Raw genomic sequence first — 23,157 nt, 5'->3', positions numbered from 1 at the left:
TCGGCCCCGTGGTTTACGGAGGCGCTCCGTGTGGCCCGTAGTCAGTGTAAGATGGCTGAGAGGGCGTGGCGTCGCATGTACGATGGGAAGGCAAAGCTTGCCTATAAGGCGGCTGTTAAAGCCTACCATCGGGACATCCTGGGTGCCAAGAGGGACTATCTGGCAAGGAGGATCGTGGCAGCGGAGAACTCCTGCAAGGAGATCTTTAAAATTGTGAAGGAGTTTACCACCCCCAGCTCCCAGCCACCCCCGCCAGTTTCAGCGGATGGCTGGGCTCGCGATCTTGCTGGCTTCTTCACAAGTAAGATCAAGGCCATTCAGGCTACCTTTGGGGAGGGACCGGAGGCAGGCATTGGTGAAAGGGTGGACTGTAGTCCTTCGCAGATGTCTGCGGAGACGCTGTCCGAGTTCCCTACTATTGCCTGTGATGTCTCTCAGACGTTATTGGCCAATCTTAAATCTGGCTCGCCACTTGACCCCTGTCCTGCCAAATTTTTGGCCGGGATGGCGGCGGTGGTGAATCCTCTGGTCAACTCTGTCCTCAATACCTCCTTGAGGGAGGGAAGGGTCCCCAGCTCCTGGAAAAGAGCGATGGTGATCCCCCTTCTAAAAAAAACCGGGTCTTGACACCGAGGATTTGGCGAACTACAGGCCCATCTCGCTTTTACCTGCACTGGCAAAGATCACGGAGAAACATGCCCACGGTGTCCTGTCGAGCTTTTTGGAAGCTAACAATCTGCTCCACTCTTCGCAGTCGGGTTTCCGTCCTAATTTCAGCACGGAAACAGCCCTCTTGGAGGTAACTGAGATTATTAGGGAGACCTTGGATGTCGGCGGTAGGGCCATGCTGATCATGTTGGATCTGTCGGCGGCTTTCGACACCGTCCCCCATAAGGCGCTTCTAGCGAGGCTTTATGACATCGGCCTTAGGGGGACGGTGCTCAGGTGGTTTACCTCCTTCCTCGAGGACCGCCGCCAGACGGTCTGGGCCTCTCAGAGCGCCGCCGAGATGCCGCCATTGGGAGTCGGGGTTCCACAGGGTTCTGTGTTGAGCCCCACGCTATTCAACATCTTTATGTCCCCTTTGGCGGACTTGGTGGAGGCGCATGGGGCCCAGATCATCTCCTATGCCGACGATACGCAACTCCTCTTCACCTGCCGAAAAGATCATGAGTTTGATGGAGAGAGAATCCGGGACTGCCTTGTGCTGGTCTTCGACTGGTTCCAACGGAACAGTCTGAGGGCCAACCCGGGCAAGTCTGAGATTTTATTTTTTGGTTGCGTCGTCGAGCCGGATTGGCAGCATTGGTGGCCGTCCGACATGAGTCCTCCCGCTCAGTCCTCCCAGGTTGCTAAAAATTTGGGCGTCAAGTTAGATAATCAGTTGGCATTGAGAACCCACATTATTGGCCTGGCCGGTACCCGTTACGGAATCCTGAAGATGCTCCGCAAATTTTTGCCTTTGTTATCGGAGGAGCACAGGAGGATTACCGTTCAGGCTCTTATCGGTTCGAGGCTGGATTATGTCAACGCTCTCTTTCTTGGCCTCCCCGATTACTTGATCCAGCGCCTCCAGGTGGTGCAGAACTCTGCTGCCCGGGCAATCTTTGGTCTTGGTAGGCGAGCTCGTGCCTCGGGGTTGCTTCAGAAGCTCCACTGGCTCCCTATTAGGAAACGGATTCTGTTTAAGTCCCTGACCCTGATGCATAAAGCTCTGCATGGCTCAGGGGCGGGATATCTGCAGCGGAGGTTGAACTTTTATCTTCCAGCTCGTTCTCTCCGCTCGGAAACCCTTTTCAAAGCTGTGGTTCCACGGGTAAGGAAGGCTCGTGCTGGAGGGAGATCCTTTAGCTGTCGAGCTCCCCAGGTGTGGAATTCGCTTCCGCTTTCCTTGCGCAGTGTTTCCAATTTGTTTCAGTTCAGGAGGAGCCTGAAGACGTGGCTTTTTAATTCTTAGTCTGTTTTCCTTATTAACTGGTTTATTTTTTTTTCTCTCTGTTTTTACTGTGTTATGTTACCTTTTATCAGCCGTTGGTGGAAAATAAAAAGCGTCGGGACACTCCAGTTCGAGTAGCCGTACGCTATACAAAAACAACGTAACATAACATAACATAACATAACCTTACAGCTGTGCCGAAGCGAACAAGAGTTAGACTCCCACTGACTTGGCCCCTGCCCTACAGGCCTGTCTCCACCTTGAACCTGCTCCTGCTAAATCCTTGTGTGTCCTGCAGCCTGCAGCCAGCAACCTCGAACACCCGGAGGACCTGCGTGCCTTCAACCACAAAGACTTTGTCTCCCGTGGACACAGGATTTGTTCATCTGCAACCTCTGGCTCCTGCCGGACACCGCAAATCCACACCACTGCCTGAGCTCGAGTGGGCAAACACCAAAAGGAGGTCCCCGCGGCGATCATTATCCAAGATCCGGCAACCCCTGACCTGCCTCAAGCCTCCAGCCAACACCTGCATCCTAAATCCGGAAGGTCCCCTCAACCGCTACCACGAACTGGTAAGAAGATCCGACCCCAAAAGGCACCCCTTGCAAACGACGCCCCACGGCCTTGGGTGGCCAACCAGACGGTGACTAACCTACTAACCAACCCCCAACTTACCTCTCGAAGTGGTGGTCGCAACCAGAAGTCCTTTGTCCCCAAGACTACAGTGCCATTGCAAACCAGAGGTTCCCCATTGCAAACAGGGCGCCCAACGTCGAAACAGCACACTGCACCCACCGCCCTAGTGCCACTGAGGGTGAACCTTTGGTGCTACTTTGTTTGCAGATTTGCCCAGATCTATAGTCCAGGAGTTTTGCTCCCACAACCAAGTGGCCTGCTTATCAGCAGCCACCAACCGGAGGCCCCCTATCCTCCACTTTATAACATTGGGCCTCAGCACTCTGCACCCGGCCGCCCTAGTGCAGCTGAGGGTGTAACAAGACTGCATCCTTGACCCTGGGGGACCCCTGAGTCTGCCCCCAGAACCTCAACTCCCATGACCAAATACCTTAAAACCGATAACACTATTTTCCTCCATAGGATAAGATTGACTGTTTTTCTTGGAAAAGTTTCTAAGCGTGGAGTTTGAAAACCTAAAGAAATTCTTTATATTTGTACAGTTTAACAAAAACGATTTTACTTACCTGTTTACAGGAAATGTCTCAGAGTAGTATCTAGGTATACTACTCTGTGTACGAAAAGTAATCCAAAAAGTAACTTATCTGATATTTTACTGAAAAGCCCATTCAAGTCTTTGTACTGTATTTACAAAGTATTGCATTTCTCTGCAACCATACTGTATGTCAAAATCAAGTGCATATGCAATTACAATTCAAACTGTTTACAAACTGCATTAATACTGGAAAGTATTTACTGCTTACCTGTGCCAGGCTTTCTTGGTTCCAGAAAGGAATATGCTACTTACCAGTATGCATCTGTTCTTGGCATGTAGGGCTGCTGACATTCATATCTGTGCATAGATCGCCGCCTAGTGTTGGGTCCGGATGATTGCACATTGTTGTCCTGGAAGAGCCTTTGAAGTATCACAAGATAGGTGGCTCCTCCCTTGGACTAGAGTGCGCATGGGCATCCCCTCCATCCTCAGATTGTTTTTCGCCATTGTGGCAGAGATGGAGTATAGTACAGTAAGAGATGTCCATGCAAAGAGTGAATGCTACAGCTGCGACAGGCACCGGGGAGGTGGGTGGGCGATATGAATGTCAGCAGCCCTACATGCCAAGAACAGATGCATACTGGTAAGTAGCATATTCCGTTCGAGGCATGTGGGCTGCTGAATTCATATCTGTGCATAGAATGTTTAGCAGTATCTCCCTTAGCGGTGGCTACCTGTGTCAGCTGCAGCAGTCTGGAAAAGAGTTTTGAGAACAGCCTGTCCTACAGCAGCTTGCTGTTTTGAGTGTACATCTACACAGTAGTTTTGTAAATGTATGTGTGGTTGACCATGTGGCTGCTCTACAAATTTTGTGTAAAGGAATATTTCCTAGGAAAGCCATGGTTGCCCCTAGCTTGCGTGTTGAATGCGCCCTAGGGGGAACTGTTAAGGTGCGTTTTGCCTTCAAATAACATATTTGGATGCACTTAACTATCCATCTGGCAATACCTGATTTTGAAATAGGATTACCCTTGTGTTGTGGAGAGAAGGCAACAAACAATTACTTTGTCTTCCGAAAATGTTTAGTTCTGTCTATGTAATATAGCAGAGCTCTTTTGACATCTAGGGTATGCAAGGCCCTTTTCAGCTACTGTTTGTGGGTTCTGAAAGAACACTGGCAGTTCTATCGTTTGATTCATATGGAAATGAGATACCACCTTTGGCATGAATTTAGGGTTTGTTCTAAGAACTACTCTATTTGCATGTACTTGAATGAATGGCTCTTGAATAGTTATACTTGCAGCTCACTAACTCTTCGAAGCGAAGTAATGGCAATAAGGAAAGCAACTTTCCAAGTAAGAAATTGTAGTTCGCATGAATGTAGTGGTTCAAAAGGTGGTCCCATTAGTCTGGTTAAGACAACGTTTAGATTCCAGACTGGTGAAGGTGGGTGTCTTGGAGGAATTACGCGTTTAAGTCCTTCCATAAACGCTTTAATTGCTGGCACCCTAAATAGTGAAAGGTGTTGCCTGTTTTGCAGATATGCTGCTAGCGCAGCTAGGTGTATTCTGATGGAAGAAAAGGCTAAATTGCACCGTTGGAGGTGCAATAGGTAGCAGATGATGTTTTGAGTGGAAGCATCAAGTGGGTTAATGTCATTGTTGTTACAGTAAATGACGAAACGTTTCCACTTTGCTGCATAGCATGCTCTGGTAGTGGGCTTCCTTGCCTCTTTGATAATATTCATGCAGTCTGGAGGCAAGTTGAGGTGTGAGAAGTTGACCTGATATATGATGCTCACTAGTTCTAGTGATCACCTTGTATCAGTCCAAACAACCCTTATGGTGATTGGTTGTAAGTCAACCTTATAGACCAGCTATCCAAATGGTAGCATGGACAAAGCAGTCTTAGGCTAAACTCTTTTGGCATGTGAAGCCAGCTGTTTTACCACAATATAACCCCTTGAATACCAGATGAAAGGACACCACACAGGTTGTTATAAAAAATAAACAGTCTATTTATTAACAACAACACCTCTGAACTCTTTATGAGGTCAGAGGGCTAAGCACATGACAATCTCTTACGAAAAATACGACAAGTTGCACAAAATTACAATGGTGCCCTAGGGGCACGACAAACCATATACTAAGTAAGTGGAATGTGAAAGTCGATAAAAGGAATGGAGCTGTCCAGAGGCTGTAGGATCGATGGGACCACGCTATACTAACTTCAGGTAAGTAATAGGAGGCTCACGGAACGCGTGTGCAGAGTGTGAACTCACGCGGGAGATGCGTAACAACGTCTATGGACAGTACAGTTCAAAGAAAAGGTGAGTACGGACAATCCTGACTAGGTAGGACTAAAACGGCTGTGGAACTGGACACTAGGACAGTTAAACTACCCTTGAGCACCGAAGTGCTCTCTTTACCTCACCCACGGGCTGCGGGTGCATAGGTGTCAAAGTGCGTCGGGTTCTCGCGTTGAAGTCTATGGAGCCTGAAAGAAAAGATGCTGCAGGCGACCAGGAGGAAGATGTCCGGTGCAATCCAAGGGTGGATTGTTGAAGAAGAAGACCTGAAAGCAGAGGGGACAATGTTCACAGTCACTAGCCAGTGACCGGAGTGGAACCAGGAAGGAACCAGATGTCGTCGTCGCGATCAGGTGAAGAGTGGACGCTTGATCCTGCAGCCACGTGGACCAGGAGGTGTCTTCGACGACCAGGATGGAGGCACGAGCTGTCCCACGCAGGCTCTCGCTGTCGGCGGTGTTGGATCCAGGATTGGAGGCAACAGGCCTTGGCAAAGGCAACCCACGCGGTGAGTGAAGAAAGCGTCTGGTGCGGACTTGGAGAGTCCGGGGTGCCCCTCTTTTGGAAGGGAGCAAGGGCCAATCTGGAGCAACCAGATTAGCAGTGAAGATTCAAAGGTTCGTCGTCTGGGAGGCCACTAGCCAGCCGGCAAGTGACCAGACAACGCGTCGAGCAGCAAACAAGCAGAAGGGCCCCACACAGATCTCGTGGATGCTGGAGGGCTGATCTTCGGTGCAGGGGCTGCTCGGGGTTTGGGGCTTCTCAGTTCCCAAAGCACTTGGTCGAGTTTACCTCGGGAGTCGTGCTGGAAGCGTAGTGCAGGTTCGTTCAAGATGGCCGGTCCCACGTGTCTCGTCGCACCCACGGGTCTCAGCTTTGCTGTAGATGCAGGTTGAGGTCGGAGAGGTCTGGGAATCCGGGTCTCGTCGGGCTCTGAAGTCTGGATCCTCGAGGGAAGACGACAAAGGGAAGCGGCTGGACGTTTGATGGTGCCTGTTTGTGCAGGGTGGACACTCCTTGCCCACAAGGGAGATTCTTCAGTCTTTGGAGCAGAGCGTCGAAGGCCAGAGTTTCTTCTTGTTGAATAGTTCAGGATAATCTAATTTGGAATGGGACCAGCTCCTACCTTTATTCTCCTAAAGGGGGCTGCACTACTGACTAGGTCCCTCCCATGGGTGGGACCAGGAAGGGGGGTGGTTACACCCCCTATCCTTTGTCCGGTTTCCCGCCAGAGCTGGGGATGGGATGCCCCAGCAACTGGTTTGAACCGGTGTATGCACAGGGCACCTTGTGTGCCCCAGGCATGTCTCATTCCTTTCAAGCCTACCCTACCCAATACACAAAATCCTGTCTGGGGTGGTGCTAGCACTTCCCAAGGCAGGAAACCCTTTGTCCAAGCCATCCTTGCTGGAAGGGCTCCCAGCAGCAGGAGGTCAGACTTGTGTCTGTGGTGGCAGCATCCATTTTGTGATGCCGAGGCTCGAGTTAACTTTAACCGGGGTTCACAGTTACATACATGTCGTGTCCCTCTAGAAGGGTGGAATGCTACCCCCGTCGCCAGAATTGGCAAGGGGGTAGTATTCCAAATCGTATGACACCTTACTCGACATGTTTTGTTAATGTTATACCAGAGTTAGCATTTAACCGCGAGGATTAGAATGCACTTAAGAGAATATGGTATAGCGTTATCATGGAACAGCTATTAGGACTTGGTTCCGCAAGCTGTAAACGGGCTCAGCTCATGCCAGAGCACCATCTCACATAATTCCAAGCACTCTGCCTTCAGGATTGATAAGGCCTTCCATAGGAGTGACTGATAGGAATATATGTGTCCATTTTAGGGTTAGATATAGGTATACTATATCTACAGCAAAGGGTGTTTACACCACCTTGCCCCAGTTGTCATGCAGCCAGTTGTGTCAGATTTAGATGGCCAGCCAGGGGTGGCATAATAAATGCTTCAGCTTCTGGTAGGCCCTGGGTACACCTATGCCCTGGATACCCAAGGTATACTGTACAGGGACTGATAAGGTGGCCCAGGACCAATTGGTAAATGCACCTACGGTACATGGAGTCCATTTTAACAGAGAGAGCAGGAAGCCTGGGGTCCTGAATAGCAGGATCCCAGGCCAACTAAGTCAAAAACCAGCAAAACACCAGGCAAAAAGTTGGGGGCAACCATAGTCAGATATCCACCTTCCTACATGAGGTATCCAAATTCTAGGATTTCAGGAGCCAGATCGCTAGGTTCAGCTGTTGCGGATCTGGGTGTTGGATTTCGCCATGGCTCTGAGTTAGAAGACTGGGTGTGAGTCGCAGTCTTTGATGAGGCACCACTGATAGTTCTAGGAACGTTGTGTACCATGGTTGCCTCGCCCACATTGGAGCAACTAGAATTAGCGTCAGGGAATGTTGGCGCATTTTGCGTGCCACCAGCGGTATTAATGGAGCTGGGAGAAAAGCTTACGCAAATTTGCCTGACCAGTTCATCCATATCGCATTGCCCTTATACTGCGGATGTGGGAACCTGGCGGCAAAGTACTGGCATTTTGCGTTTTCGCTTGTGGCAAACAGATCTATTTCCGGGTGTCCCCACTTCCGGTAAAATGGTTGGAGCACTTTGGGGTGAATTTCCCATTCGTGCATCTGTTGGTTGTGCCTGCTTAATAGGTCTGCAAAATGGTTGTCCTTGCCTGGGAGGTGTTCTGCCATGAGGAAAATGTTCCTCTGAATGGCCCATTTCCACATTGCTTGAGCCAGGTGCGACAGCTGTGGCGAGTGTGTTCCTCCCTGTTTTTGAATGTAATACATAGCTGTCATGTTGTCCGTCCGGATCAACACAGCTTTGTTGCGTAAGTGTGTCGCGAAAGGTTTCAGTGCTAGAAAGATGGCAATCAACTCTAGGAGGTTGATATGCATTTTCTTTTGCTGTATAGTCCAGAGTCCCTGTACTGTGTAGTGTAGGACATGGGCTCCCCATCCTAGTAGGCATGCGTCCGCTGTTACAACTATTTGTGGGACAGGCTCTTGGAAGAGTCGTCCTTTGCAAAGGTTTTGTGGATTCCACCAATGCAGAGAGTTGTATGCCCGACTGGTCACCAACACTAGGTCTTTTTGCCCGTGAGCCTGGTTCCACTGCCTTGCTAGACATTCTTGTAGCGGGAGCATATGTAGTCTGGCATGAGGGACTATGAATATGCACAAGGCCATCATGCCTATTCGCTGCATAAACACTCAAGCTGGTAGTGAGTGTTGGGGTCTGAACTTTTGTATCAGCGTCTGCATTCCCTGAACCCGTGCTGCGTTGGGATATGCTTTTGCTGACAGTGTATCTATTGTTGCTCCCAGGTACTGTTGGACGTGGGAGGGTTGTAGATGTGACTTTGGATAGTTTAGTGAGAATCCTAAATTGTGCAGTAGGTGTATGGTCTTTGACATGTTGTCGGCAACTGCTGAGCTTTTGGCGCGTGTATTAGCCAGATAAGGGTACACATGGATGTGTTGCCTTCTGAATATGTGCTGCCACTGTAGCTAGACATTTGGTGAACACTCTTGGAGCTGTTGTCACCCCAAATGGCAGGACCCTGAACTGGTAGTGTTGCCCTTGAATGGTGAACCTCAAGTACTTTCTGTGAGCTGGGTGTATTGGAATATGAAAGTATGCGTCTTTGAGGTCTAAGGTTGCTAGGAAGTCTCCCTGGCGAAGCAATGGTAAGACTTGCTGTAGAGTGAGCATGTAAAAATGCTCCGACAGAATGTACATGTTGAGGGGCCTGAGGTCCAATATTGGTCTGCGAGACCCGTCCTTCTTTGGAATTAGGGAGTATAGGGAGTATACTCCTGTTCCCTGATGTTGCAGTGGGACTGGTTCTATGGCCCCCTTTTGCAGCATACTGATGACCTCTTGCTGAAGGAGCGTTATATGTTCCTGTGACATGGGACGGTGCACGGGTGGTATGTTGGGTGGAGTTGAGGCGAGTTCTAGGCAATAGCCATGTTGGATAATTTGCCTGACCCACTTGTCTGTGGTGATATTTAACCAGGCATGCCAAAATTGTTGTATTCTTCCCCCGACCGGTGTTATGTGGTCTGGGGGTAGTATGAAGAAGTCACTGCTTTTTGTTAGTGGAGGATCTATTTGCATTGCCTCCACGACCTCTTCCCTTGGTATTGTTCCCTCTACAGCCACCCCGTTGGTGTTTTTGTTATATGTGGATTGTGTGTTAGTCTTGTAGTTGGAGGACTGCTGTGATGTTCCTCGTGTTCCTCCTCTATAATTGGAGCGACGAAAGGAGCCCCGGTGTTGTTGGGACTGAAGAGCTCCCATAGACTTTGCAGTTTCTGCATCCTTTTTCATTTTGTTCAGGATTGAATCAACTGCTGGACCAAATAAAAAGTCTGGGTTGATTGGCTGATTAAGAATTGTAGATTGGACTTCATTCTTAAAGCCTGATATACGAAGCCATGCATGGCGCCTTAGTAGCACGCTTGTATTGATGGACCTGGCAGCTGTGTCTGCCGCGTCCAGGGCACATTTAATGGATGCATTGGTGATGAGCTTACCCTCTTGTATGAGTTCATCTGCCTGCTGTTTATATGGATCAGGTAAGTGTTGGAGAACTTCTTCCAAACTGTCGTAGTGCGCTCTATCATAGCTGGCTAGCAAGGCCTGTGTTTTGGCTATTCTCCAGGAGTTTGCTGCCTGAGCCGCCACTCTTTTGCCTGATGCCTCAAAGATTTTAGACTCCTTGTCTGGTGGTGCAGCCTCACCAGTAGTCTGTGAGTTTGCACGCTTACGTGCGTTGGATACCACTAAGGAGTCTAGGGGTAGCTGTCCTTTGATGTATGTAGGATCTATAGGTGCAGCCCTGTATTTTTTCTCAATTCTAGGGTTTATGACCCGTGCCCTAGCAGTGTCTTTAAAAATGTCACTCATGTTTTAAGACCCCTTTTAACATTGGGAGTGTTTTAACGTGTCTATCAGATGTTGTCAGTGTATCAAAAAGGAAGTCTTCCTCAACAGCATCAGAGTGCATCTCTACATTGTGGTAGGTTGCTGCTCTATCAAGTAGCGATTTGATTGCTACTGTATCCTCTGTGGGTGATGGCTTAGTAGGGTATACTGCAGCGTCTGTAATGGGCAGAGTCCCTTCAGTGTCTGGATCCCCTCCTCCACCCCATGGCTGTGTGTTTGGCTCTTGAAGAGGGTTTTGTGGATAACCCAAACCTACAACTACGTCCTGATCTTCATCAGTGGTGTAGTCAGAGCGTGCTGGTGATGTTGGGGTATAAGGAGTAGTAGGCATAGCAGGAGTGATAGGTTCAAAGAAAATGGGAGAGGTAGCACAGTCTCTTTTTCTTTAGGGGGATCGTAGAAAGATCTTCAGTTGGTAAAGGTCTTTTCTTTTTGGTATAGACAGACACTTTGCCAGTTTTTGGGTCAATGTAGATTTTAGACTGGTCTTCTGTGGAGGGATCTGGGTGAAGAAGTTCCTCTTCCACAGTTTTTTGCGCTGTAACCTTTGGTTTTTGTGTCTTTGGGTCGAGGCTTTTTGTGCTTTCGACTGCTTTTGGTGGTTGGATTGGTTTTGGGCGTTTTTCAACAGTTTTTGTTGTTTGAACGTCTTTTGCTGGCTTCACAACCTGTTTCGGACCGAGTATTTTTGTCGGTTCAACAGTGTCTTTATGTTGTTTTGGAGCCTGCTGTTTTGGCTCGATGCCCTTTTTCGGTTCGATGGGCTTCGGCTCGACCGTTTTCTTTTCGTCCACCTTCGGTTTCGGTTTTGGCTCGACGCTAGTTTTGGGCATAGGCCTTGTTCTGTCGTCGACCGGTTTCTTCCCCTTGTCGATAGCAGAGGCTGTTTTGCTCGAATCGACGAGCTTTTTGGGGGTCGATTCAACGTGCTTTTGTTTTTGTGTCGAGTCGACGTGTTTCGGCTTCGTGGTTGACTCGGCGGCCTTCGACTTTGAGCTCGACTCGACTGCTTTGCTCTTCGATGTCGACTCGACGGTCTTTGTTTTCGAAGGTTGTAGTGGTATTACGGCCTTCGGTTCGACGCCCTTTGGCGTCGATACTTTCGGTTCAACGTAATTATGTCCGAAGACTATTGTCGATCAGTTTCGGTTTCGATGGAACCGATGTCTTGTGAGGTGTCTCAGAGGGCTCTTTTGATATGTTCTTAGCCGGGCGGTATAGCGGGGCTGTAGAACGAGGAGGTTGATCTCGGCTAAGGTCTGCTGGCGATGCCTTGACTCGAGTCTCTGATAGAGGTGCAGTGTCTATATGGGGCAGTGTACTCACGGTTCGCCCAAATGTCATCATCGGAGTCGTCTTCAACTGCTACGATGTCCTGATCATAGGCCTCGAGATCGACGATCAGTCCTCCCTCCTCGGGGTAATATTCGGAGTCGGGCTCAGAGTATTGTCTGTCGCCTTGATTCGAGTCTTCGGTGGTCGCTAGATCTTCTTCGTCATCGAAGATGTTATCGGGCTTTGGCGCCGACCGTTGCATTTCTTGCCTCGCCGCCCGTCTATTCCGAATAGTCTTTTTCGATCTGAACTGGGTACAGGCTAGGCAACTATCTTCATTGTGATCTGGAGATAGGCATTTGTTGCACACTGGATGCTTGTCTGTGTGTGGGAACTTCGAGTTGCACTGAGGGCAGTACTTGAATGGACTTCGTTCCATCGACGGTCGGTCCATGTGGTTTCGAGAAGGCCTCACGGCCCGATTCGACGACCGGAATGCAACAAAGTTGGAAAAAGTGCACCGAGCGCTGAACAATACCGACGGATCCGAAGGCCTTTTGGCCCTTTGGAAAAAGTTTTTCTTGATTCCGAACTTGGAGATTACATCCGAACCCAATGGCGGAGAAAAACAATCTGAGGATGGAGAGGATGCCCATGCGCACTGTAGTCCAAGGGAGGAGCCACCTATCTCGTGATACTTCAAAGACTTTTCCAGGACAACAATGTGCAATCATCCGGACCTAACACTAGGCGGCGATCTATGCACAGATATGAATTCAGCAGCCCACATGCCTCGAACATAAAATAACTAAAAGAATATTTTTATACAAAAACAATTGGTCTGAAGTTCAGTCTTGGAGTGTGTGAATTAATTTGTACAACAAATGCTCAACACTGTCCTCTGATACTGCCTTACTGCTCGACCACACTACCACAAGTAGAGAGTGCGGTGCTATCTAACTTTACCTCTGCCTACCTTTGGGGTTCCACTGGACTCTGTGCACACTATGCCTCACTTTAGTATAGTATATACAGAACCAGCTTCTTACATGCACCCAATGAGTTTCAATGGTGAACTTGCTTTGGACAAACGGGCTGCAGGCATTGCACCGGAGATTGCAGGTGGGAAAACAATGACACCAGAGGTAAGTTGAGATGTAGGGGGTCATAGGGGCACCATCGATTCAGCTCACCAAGGCCCAGGCGCTTTGGGTGCAGAGGTGCCTTTAGACGTCCGCCTCTTCCTACAGTACCCGGGCGCGGTAAGGGGGAGCCTCTGGTTTCAGGCTATAGGTGTCGCTGTAAAATCCAGGAGGGGTCAGCCAAAGCTGGACATGAGGTCTGGATCGCTGGGGAACCTGTTCTGGGTCAGTGGTCCACCTAGACATGGGCCACAGGATGTGTTTGCTTCTTGGGGATAGAACCACTGTCCTCTGGAGTTATGGTCTTTATCAAAGTAAGGACAGTCTTCCTCTGGTTTCTGATTGTCGCTGGCTGCAGGACAGTCGTAGCCTTTTCGCAGAGTCTTGGATGCTGGAGAGAAGCCGGTAGGGATAGGGTCAAGTCAATCGTCACCTTCAGACTTCGCTGCACGGCGTCTTCTTTGCGCTTCTTCTTAGGTCGCAGGAAACTAGTTTCACGGCCTTAGGTAGACTCCTAAGTACTAGATTTAGGGGGAACAGGTACGCCTAATGGGCACCTCACCTTGAGTGACCACACCCTTCATTTTGCCATGCCCCCTCCAGTGGGAGGGGGCATAGTCCTAGCCCCGATTGAAGGAGTCCCCTCATCTTCAAGATAGTTGGGACTGAAAAGTGTGCTCAACTTTGCCTCTTCCACCAGAAGGGGTGGAGTTGGCCAAGGTGGGCAAACCTTCTAGGTTTTCCCACCAAAGTGGGGGTGTAAACCGGGAGCTGCCATTTGCTGCTAGCAGCAGAGGCTAGGGGTTGCATTACAAAGGCAGCGGGCCTTGGAAGCTTCACCTTCAAGCACTGGGTCCATCCTGGGAGAAGAGCTGCAAGACCTCAGCTCAGGATGTTCATGGTTTCTGGTCCCAGAGAGCAGAGGCTCTCCATCCAGGGGTCCAGAACTTGTCTGTGTGGGGCAGGCTGCCTAAAGCCAATCAGTGAGAACACCAGGGTTGGTAGGTTTTCAGGAGGCACCTCAGAGGTGCCCCATGGGTACATGGCTCAATAAATCCCACACTGGCATTAGTGTGGGTTTACTGAAAGTAGTAGTTTGGTACCAGAAACTCCTGGGTTTAGTGAAGTCATCATGGTGCTGTGGAACTCTAGTTGTGAAGTTCCCAGCCCATATACTCTATGGCTTCCCTGGCACTTACAATATTAAAAATAGACCATAATACTTTAGGGGCATATCTGCTCATGCAGATATGCCCACACCTGAGACTTACCTATACCTTGGTAGTGCTAGTTGGTATGGCACAAAGGCAGTATGCCATGTAGACTTTCTTGTTTTGTAAGCACCGGGCCATGCATGCTGCAGTGGCAGTCTGCATGGCCTAGGTGAGAGGTCCCTAGAGCCCCCCCCCCTCCCCTTCAGTCCCACTGCACTGCACTGACGGGCCAATTGTGGATGAGTTTTGGGGAAAGAAAACTGGTACTGGGAACCTGGACAGCATGGACCAAGTACTCTACAGTCAAAGTTGCATCAAACGCCAGGCAAAAAGTAGGGGGGTACTTCAACAGAACCCCATGTTCTCACCCCCGTTATGATCCTGCAAAATGTCGCCATGCAGAAGGTGGGTACTTAAAGTCAGCATGGACAAGAACTAGATAAACACATGGGGCGATTGTCAAAGCTGGACAAATTCATACAATTTTAAGGGCCAGTGATTCACATCAGAGCCAGAATACAAGACAGAATTTAGCCAAAGTGACAGTCACCCACAACCATCAGTGATTCAAGGCTAAAATAGGTAATTAGGAGGTGACTGATATAGCATATGCAAAAGGTACAGTAAAGTAACAAAATTGAAGGAATTGTTTCAAAGGGCTAGGATTTGATTTATATATTTAATACTCAAATGTCTGAAATGGTTGTGTCTGGAGTGAAATGCAGATGATGCTCAAGATGAAAATCACAGGTTAGTCACGATCACAGAAAATGCACACCAAGAGTGGAGGCAGAAAAAGTGCCACATGTCATAAAGAGTGCATATTTCACCTAATGATAAGCAAATATTCACAAAGCCCACCAAGTCATTTGAGGAAGTCAAAAAGAGAAAGATGTTGTAGTGAAACCTCTTTTTCATGCCACATTAAAAAACTGTGCAGTTTGTTTGAAACAATAACAATCAAAAGAGAAATAATCAAAGGAAAGCAAAAGAAGAACAGTGAAATGAAAGGTGAATATGACAAATACACATGTAGGGTAGTCGATAAGTTAACACAGAGGCCAATAATAAGAGTAGCTGATTGGAATAGAAAAATGCAATGTAGGCACCAAAAGTTAGAGTAGGCTTGGAAACCTTTAGCAAGCTACTGAGAAGCAGGAAGTGATACCCAGAAGGCGAATGGAAGTGATGGGCAGGGTTAAGTATAGCAGATAAAAACTTAACAAATGAACTGTTACAAGCACACAGGTTAGAGAGTGGGTGCAGCTTAAATAGAGGTCAGTTATCAAGGACAGAGTCGCGACGCCTACTGATTGAGCTCAAGTAATTTGTGGACAGAGTGGAACAACGTGTTAAAACAGACACAAGCTTCATACTGGATGTGTTCTGTAGACTCAAGATGGCAGCCGGTTAAGCTTCTTCCTGCAACATGCCAAAAAGCAGTTCTGCCACATTTACTTGATGAAGTTGGATCTACACTTCTCATCTAACAAGGTACACAACATGATCCTACCATGATATAGGTAGACGGCGGCAGTGTGGATAATGTACATAAACTGATGTCTAGGAGACTCTGATTAGTAGGATTATTTAACTTACCAATGTCATAAGCCATGAAGTCTGAAGAGAAACACTTGGCGCCATAACTCATTGAGGTATCATTGTGAGTATTCCCACCAAATACCAGCATAGTTCCACTGATAATCACAGCAGTGTGCAAGTAACGAAAGAAACGGCTGTCCTTGCAAATTGTCCTTTGGAAAAAGAAAATCATCATTTTTAAGAACTAAAATACATAAAAGTAATTCCTTTGAAACAAATGTGCAGTATGGAATTACACTAAGGAGGGACTTTACAATCAAATGATAAACCTTTTCTACTCCCAAAGATAATAGGGTGACACTTGTTTCAAAATGAGATCTTCCCAAATGTTAATGTTCTCTTTGTGAACAAATTGTGCCTCATTCGAAATATCTGTTCCGCTACAAAGAACACTGTAAAAAATAATTCTGCAAATATTTTAATCTAAGATGAAAATGATAAGATACAAGGACCTTAGCATTCAACAATATACAAAACATTTGAATTTGCAACCACGGGAATGGCAACTATAACATTAACAAAACGGAACTAAAATGTGATGTTCTACATCCTTGGCGCTTAAACACATACATAAGCTAGACAATCACAACATTGTGACAGTTCTGCTAAAGTAGAGAAAAAGAGTAAAGGCAATGCTAAATGCTCTTAAAGAGATATCTCCACACAACAAGGGAAAAAAAGGCACAAGGTGCATACATTGTGTCCATCTCCACTTAACACAAGCATTTGCAATGCAATGTGTCTCGCATTTACAAGAGATTAAGCTATTGGCATTGTAAATGACAATGCCTTTTATTTATCTGTTTTGATAATTAGTATATCCATAAAAGGCATCATCATTTACAATGCCAATAGCTCAAACTCTTGTAGATGCGCGACCCATTTATTTATTTATTTATTTATTTATTTTAAGGTTTTATAGAGCGCGAACTTGACCCGTGAGAGTATCAGAGCGCTTTACAGATTCATAGAGTAAGACAAAAGGCAGGTTATCACAGGAGACCTGTACATCAGAGAGCTTACAGAGTCAAGGGGTCATAAGGTAGGCAGGTGCCATTGTACCATGCTGCTTGGAAAGTGAAAGAGTGCATGGCTCGCTGAATGTTGCAGGAAAGCATGTTGTGTCAGTAGTAGGAGAAACTCATTAAAGAAAACAGTGCTTACAGACTAAGAAAGACATACTGTTTCTGAAGCAAAAGGCAAATTAACACTACAGGGAGAGCTTTATAGACAATTTAACTTCCTTATTAAAAATTCAAACGTGCATCCCAGATTACTTTAGGGCCCAATATGCAAACTGACTATTCTGAATAATTTGTTTTCCCTCCAGATCTATTCAATGTAATAATAAGCATTTAGTATTTAAAAAACAAGGTGTAAATATGTTCTCTAAATAATTACTTCGGGGACGTATTAAAACAGGGAGCCGCCAATAATGTCCACTGTTGACAATTCACCGCTAAAAGTTTTGGAACTGTTTGGTGCCCGTCCCCACCTACATTTAGTCCTAACAGCGGTTCAAGGTATTATGAAAATATCAATTTCACAAACAATCAATAACAATAAATTGAGCTTTTTAGAAAAAGAAAAAACTATACAATAAACGTCAATAGAAAAGAAGAACACATTTAAGAAATATTACAAAAGTATACAAAATGTATTCAATATATAGATCAAAACTATTTTAAGACAATGCTCTCAGAAATATAAACTGGTACATATAATATTTGTTGTGCAATACAAAATCAGACAAGTGGCAAACAGAAGGGATTATATAGCAAGGGAGGTTCAGGAGAACACTGAAGCAACAAGCAAGACAATGAGTCCTTCGTTAGTTACGGCCACATATGCATTGACGGCGTTTCGAGCGTCCAAGACAACCTATTTCATTGATATACTGCGACCCCAGATGATTTCATAGGTTTGAGTGGTGTACAAAAATTGTACACAACAACGGAAAACAGAATTCTAGATACAAGATGCAAAGTTGTGACATGCACAGCTTATGTTATTAAATTGCACCTCACCAAAGGCTGGTGGAAATTAAAATTCTAGATTCAGTGATGTAAAGTTGTGAAGTGCACAACTTATATTGATAAAGGCATCTCCCCTGTGGCTTCATGAATTAATATGGCAGAGCTAACCAAAGATTGGGAGAGCAAATCTCATATATGCTTCACTCCTACGTTAGGGCGAAACATCCCTCACGCAGCATTAAAGACTGGAAGCCCCCCACCTACGCCACAGCTTCATGTGACTGCAAGATGCTCAAGGTTGTTGTTTATCCACAAGGAGATTTCCTAGACAGATCTCCTTTATTCCCAGGAATACAGGAAGTGCTCTGGGGCTCAGGAAAATCTAGACAGACCCTGGCTTTCAACCTCTAGTCTCCAAGAAGAGAGGGAGCAGATGGTTTTTCGAGGGAGATGCCATCAAAAACTACAGAGACGAACTAAGTATTTGAGGGCGAGGAATAAGATGTAAGGTGAATTAGAGTTAAAAGGAGAGTGACAACTTGCAGATAAGGGGCTTTTTAAGGAACGTGTATCTGAGATGAAGACCACTCAAACGGAAAAAAACTCCCCTTATGTGGTCAATTACATTCATCTATCACCAAATCCCTTGTTTCTGTAAAATAGTGGATGGAGTCAGACTGGGTAAACAACTAGGTTCGAGCCTCAGCGTTGGCTCAACATCCGGTGATTCTGGGCAAATCATTTAATCTCCAAGTGCCTACCAAATAAGGATAATGTTACTTGCCCAGTAAACATCTGTTATTGGCATGTATAGCTGTAGATTCACATGCTTTGCATACTCCTGCTATCTAGCGTTGGGTCCGGATGTTTGCAAATTGTTTATCATAGAATAAGTATTTTCCAGTCACGAGGTAGGTGACTCTTCCTTTCGGTGATAGTACACAGGGGCATGGACTCCATTGTTAGATTGTTTTCCCACAGAGGGTGAGAATGGAGTTAGTAAGTAAAGAATAGAGATGTCCATGTGTATGTATGTAGAATAAGATTGAGAACTGCAACAGTTACAGGTACCCGGGGAGGCGGGTGGGTGCATGTGAATCTACAGCTGTACATGTCAAGTACAGATGATTACTGGGTAACATCCGTTCGAGGCATATGAGCTGTAGATCACATTCTTTGCATAGATTATAGAGCAGTATTCTCCCAAAGCGGTGGCTAACCTGTAGCTGTTGGAGTTGTCTGAAACAGTATTCCAAGTACTGCCTGGCCCACATTAGCTTGTTGTCTAGCTAACACATCTGCACAATAGTGCTTGGTGAATGTGTGCGGTGTAGACCATGTTGCAGCTTTACAAATGTCAACTATGGGGATGTTTCCTAAGAATGTCATAGTAGCCCCTATTTTGCGAGTGAAATGCGCTCTAGGGGGTATAGTTGAAGTTCTTTTTGCTTTTGCTTAACAAGTATGAATGCATTTAACAATCCACATGGCAATACCTGACTTGAATATAGGATTGCCCTTGTGTGGTGGTACGAAAGCAACAAAAAGTTGTTTGCTTTTACAAAATCATTTTGTCCTTTAAATGTAATATAAGAAGGCTCTTCTGACAACTAAGGTGTGTAGAGCTCGTTCTGCCACTGAATCAGGTCGAGGAAAGAATACTGACAATTCAACCGAATTATTTATATGAAAGGCAGAAACTACCTTAGGTACAAACTTGGGGTTACTACGAAGAACCACTTTGTTTCTGTGAAGTTCGGAAAAAGGTTCTTGTATGGTTAGTGCGTGTAGTTCACCCACTCTCCTCAGTAAAGTAATTGCAATGAGGAAAGCAGTCTCCAGGAGAGAAACTGTGGTTCACAGTTATGCATAATTCCAAAAGGTGGGCCCATTAATATTGTGAGGACTATGTTAAGATTCTACACTGGGGGCAGGTGGAAGTCTTAGTGGTATAACTGAAGTCCTTCCATGAAAGCTTTGATTACTGGCACCCTGAAAAGCGATAAATGCTGCCTATTTTGTAAATACGCAGCTATTGCAGCGAGATGTAGTCTGATAAAAGCATAAGCTAATCCCGACTGCTGCAAGTGTAACCGATAACAAATGATATTTTGTATTGAAGCATCAAGAGGATTGATGTTGTTATTGCAAGAGATAACAAAACGTTTCCATTTAGCGGCATAACAGGCTCTTGTAGTAGACTTTGTGGCCTCTTTGATAATGTTCACACAGTCTGGTGGGAGATTTCGTTAACCAAACTCTATGTTTTCAGGAGCCAGATCGCGCGGTTCAGTTGTTTGGGATCTGGTGTCTGATTTCTCCATGGCTTAGTGTGAGGACACTGAATGTGAGATATAGCTTTTGATGTGGAACTAAGGACAGCTCCAACAGGGATGTGAACCACGGTTGACGGCGACAGCTGTGGACTCTGGTCTCCGCAATCCCTCCACATTCACCCCCAATGCCAGTGTGGTACCTCCAGAAGTTCTCACGTTCAAAAAGGCAGTCCTCAAAGAAATCACAGAAAAACGCCCTAAGAGAGTATTTCACAACACCACCAGACTGAAAGCAGAGGCCATCAAAACCCTGGCCAATGACCCTGCCATCACTATAAAAGCAGCAGACAAGGGAGGGGCTATCGTAATTATGCTCACCCCCAACTACAGGATGCAATGTCTGCGCCAGCTCCAGGACATTCGATATTACACCCCCCTTGCTGAGGATCCCACCCCACGTCTCATTACACAAATAAAATTACTAGTGACCTCCGCACTCAATCAAGGATGGATCACAAAATATGAGGCCGATTTTCTGATCAACGAAAATCCGAGACTACCCTATTTCTACATGTTGCTCAAAATTCACAAGGGGGATCACCCCCCTTCTCCCCCCACACCCGGGTAGACCCATTGTCTCGGGCATAGGGTCAGTCTTAAAGCCCCTTTCAAAGTTTTGTGACCACTTTTTTCAACCCCTAGTCAAAATCACACCTACCTTCCTTCAGGACACTAAGGAAGTCTTAAATCTAATTGAGAGGACAAATCTGAAGGGCATACAACCAGACGTCTGGATAACCCTGGGCGTCGAAGCCTTCAACACCAACATTCCTCAATTATCTACACTGGAGGTTATCGACGAAGTCCTGCGCAACACCACATGGACCTCACCAACCCCCATAAGCTTCATTATGGAATGCGCACATGTCTTTACATGTCAGACTTTGAGGCGAAACATGTGCTCACTGAAGCCAAACCTTTCACCGAGAACGTCTCCCTGTGGTAGCGCTACATAGACTATATACTTGTGTTTTGGAAGGGTGAGAAAAACCTTATTCCTGCATTTCTCACGTGGGTCAACAGCCTCAACCCGTACCGTAGGTTTACGGCGCACACCCCCCACCCAGAAACTTCCTTTCCTTGCCTTAATTATTAGTCACGGAAATAACAGATTGGATACCATCACTTTCAAGAAGCCTATTGATAGCCACTGCCCCCTCCTCTTCAGTAGCTTACAACCGAATGCCCTAAAGGAAAACCTTACCTTCGGGCAATTCCTGCGACTAAGACGTAATTGCAGCAAACTGGAGGACTTCAGGTCACAGGCAACAGACTTAACAAATTCCGTGGTCCCAAGGTAATACCCTGAGACAAAAATAAAAACTGCGCAGAAAAGAGCCTGCAACACTAACAGGGAAACACTCCTTGAGACCCAACCCAGAACCAACACTGACCAGATTACTTGTGTAACTACTTTTACACCAGAACCTAACCTGATCAGAAGGGCCATTAGAAAGCACTGGAAAATCCTCCGCGTTGGCGGCCATAAACGTACAAAACCGAGATTCGCGTTCAAACGTACAGCAAATCTTAAAGACCTTATCAACACAAGGACCAAAAAGTCAAAACCTCTACGGAGGAGAAGTCGAGTTACCGAAGAAGGCAGAGGATAAGAGGACCGGAGGAATAGAGGCGCTGTATCGAAGAGCTGCACTGCCTGGGGGCCACCGTCGCCACGAGCCGCCCAGCCACACTCACCGAGGAGGAGTGTGGCTCAGCCAGGTACGAGAACGGGTGTTAGGCTGGATGGGGAGGCGGGGAGTGACTGAGGGAGAGCCGCCTAGTGAAGAAGTCACTGTTTATGCGTCGTTTGTGTAAATATCCCAACCTTGTTACTCCTGCTCACCCCACCCGTACCATCCTACACCTTCAAACCCTCCCCAACCTCTGCACTCAATGTACATAGGCACACTGTATATAGACGTGCACCGGTGATCCCTTCACACCCCTGGGCTTCCTTTTTGGAAATACTTTAAACGGACAAGATCACTGATAGTGCTAATTTCTTCCTCACATGTACCCCGCTGGAAATACCAAGAAAGAGCCACCAGCAAGAGGGAAGCTTACATCGTCCCAGGAGCCTAGAAGTCCTACACGCAATACCGCTACCACGGATCCGGCCATTCTAGCCCGGGAGAGACTTACTGTGAGAAAAAAGAAAACCCTAATAAAGTTAAAACCTTACATACCAAGACCTTGTCTATGTGCCCTTCCGTCAACCCCGCCACAACTGGTGTCAGAAGTGGGATTATCCCCTTCTGTTCCGACCCCGGAGATGGAGCAGCTGATACAACATCTCATTAAAGGGCAGGAGAAGCTGGAGTGGGCCATTGAGCGCCAAATGACCTCTGCTCAAGCGGATGGAGAGGTATTCAAGAAGGCGATGTCCGCCCAAATAGAAGGACTCCAAAATGCAATGAAAGACTCCGGTAGTACGTCACTGGTGGATAGATGGGCTCCTGTGCCGCATCCCTCAGGGGTATCCTTGAAAAAATACATAGCTGGTGATGACCCGGACGCCTTTCTAACTAACTTTGAGAGAGCCGCTAGGGCCTGTGGTTGGCCAGAAGAAAAGTGGCCGTTTTTCTTGGCCCCTTTATTATCAGGTGAAGCGCAGGCCGCATATCACACCGTATCAAGACATCAAAGCAATAATACTCGACCACCTCGGTTTGGATGCTGAGGCCTACAGGGTCAGATTCAGGAAATAGAAAGGGATCCCAGGAGAAAATCCCAAGACGCTGTATTTTCGTCTAAAAGCGGCCGCCGACAAGTGGATCCGTCCGGAGGGGAAAAGCAAGCAAGAAATAATGGAATGCATATATTTAGAACAATTCATTGAAGCCCTTCCATATGGGACACAACGATGGTTGAAGCAGCATTCAGGTCTAACCCCGGCTCAAGCTATTGAAATGGCCGCTACTTATTCCCGAGCCCAACCTAGAGCCATCCCATGGGAAGCAGAAAAGACAGCGAAGAACGTGACGAATACAAAGGAGGAGAAGAAACCTAAAGTCGAATTTCCCAAGCCGAAACCCATCAAACTAGACGTACCCCTGATGAAAGGGCCGCAATGTTTCGAATACGGAGACTGGGGCCATATTGCCCGCTGTGTCCTCGAAAGAAACCCACAGAAGAACCGATGGAGGTGGGCTACGCGCCAAGAGCAGTGATATACACAGTAGAGATGGGCCCTTCCTTTTATGTACGTGTCCTGGT

The 23,157-nt window shown here is 46.9% G+C and overlaps 1 protein-coding gene across 1 annotated transcript in view; it reads right to left on the bottom strand.

Annotated features, from left to right (window-relative positions):
• Nucleotides 1-23,157, bottom strand: part of ATRN (attractin) — an 800,866-nt gene that overhangs the window by 566,957 nt on the left and 210,752 nt on the right. Inside the window, exon 10 of the mRNA XM_078678722.1 lies at nt 15,624-15,778. Coding sequence (XP_078534848.1) covers nt 15,624-15,778 — 155 coding nt within the window. The remainder of the gene's footprint in view (nt 1-15,623; nt 15,779-23,157) is intronic.

Source organism: Lissotriton helveticus, chromosome 2_2 (assembly GCF_964261635.1).
Source record: "Lissotriton helveticus chromosome 2_2, aLisHel1.1, whole genome shotgun sequence".
Taxonomy (NCBI): domain Eukaryota; kingdom Metazoa; phylum Chordata; class Amphibia; order Caudata; family Salamandridae; genus Lissotriton; species Lissotriton helveticus.
This window is presented reverse-complemented; position numbering and strand designations above follow the sequence as displayed.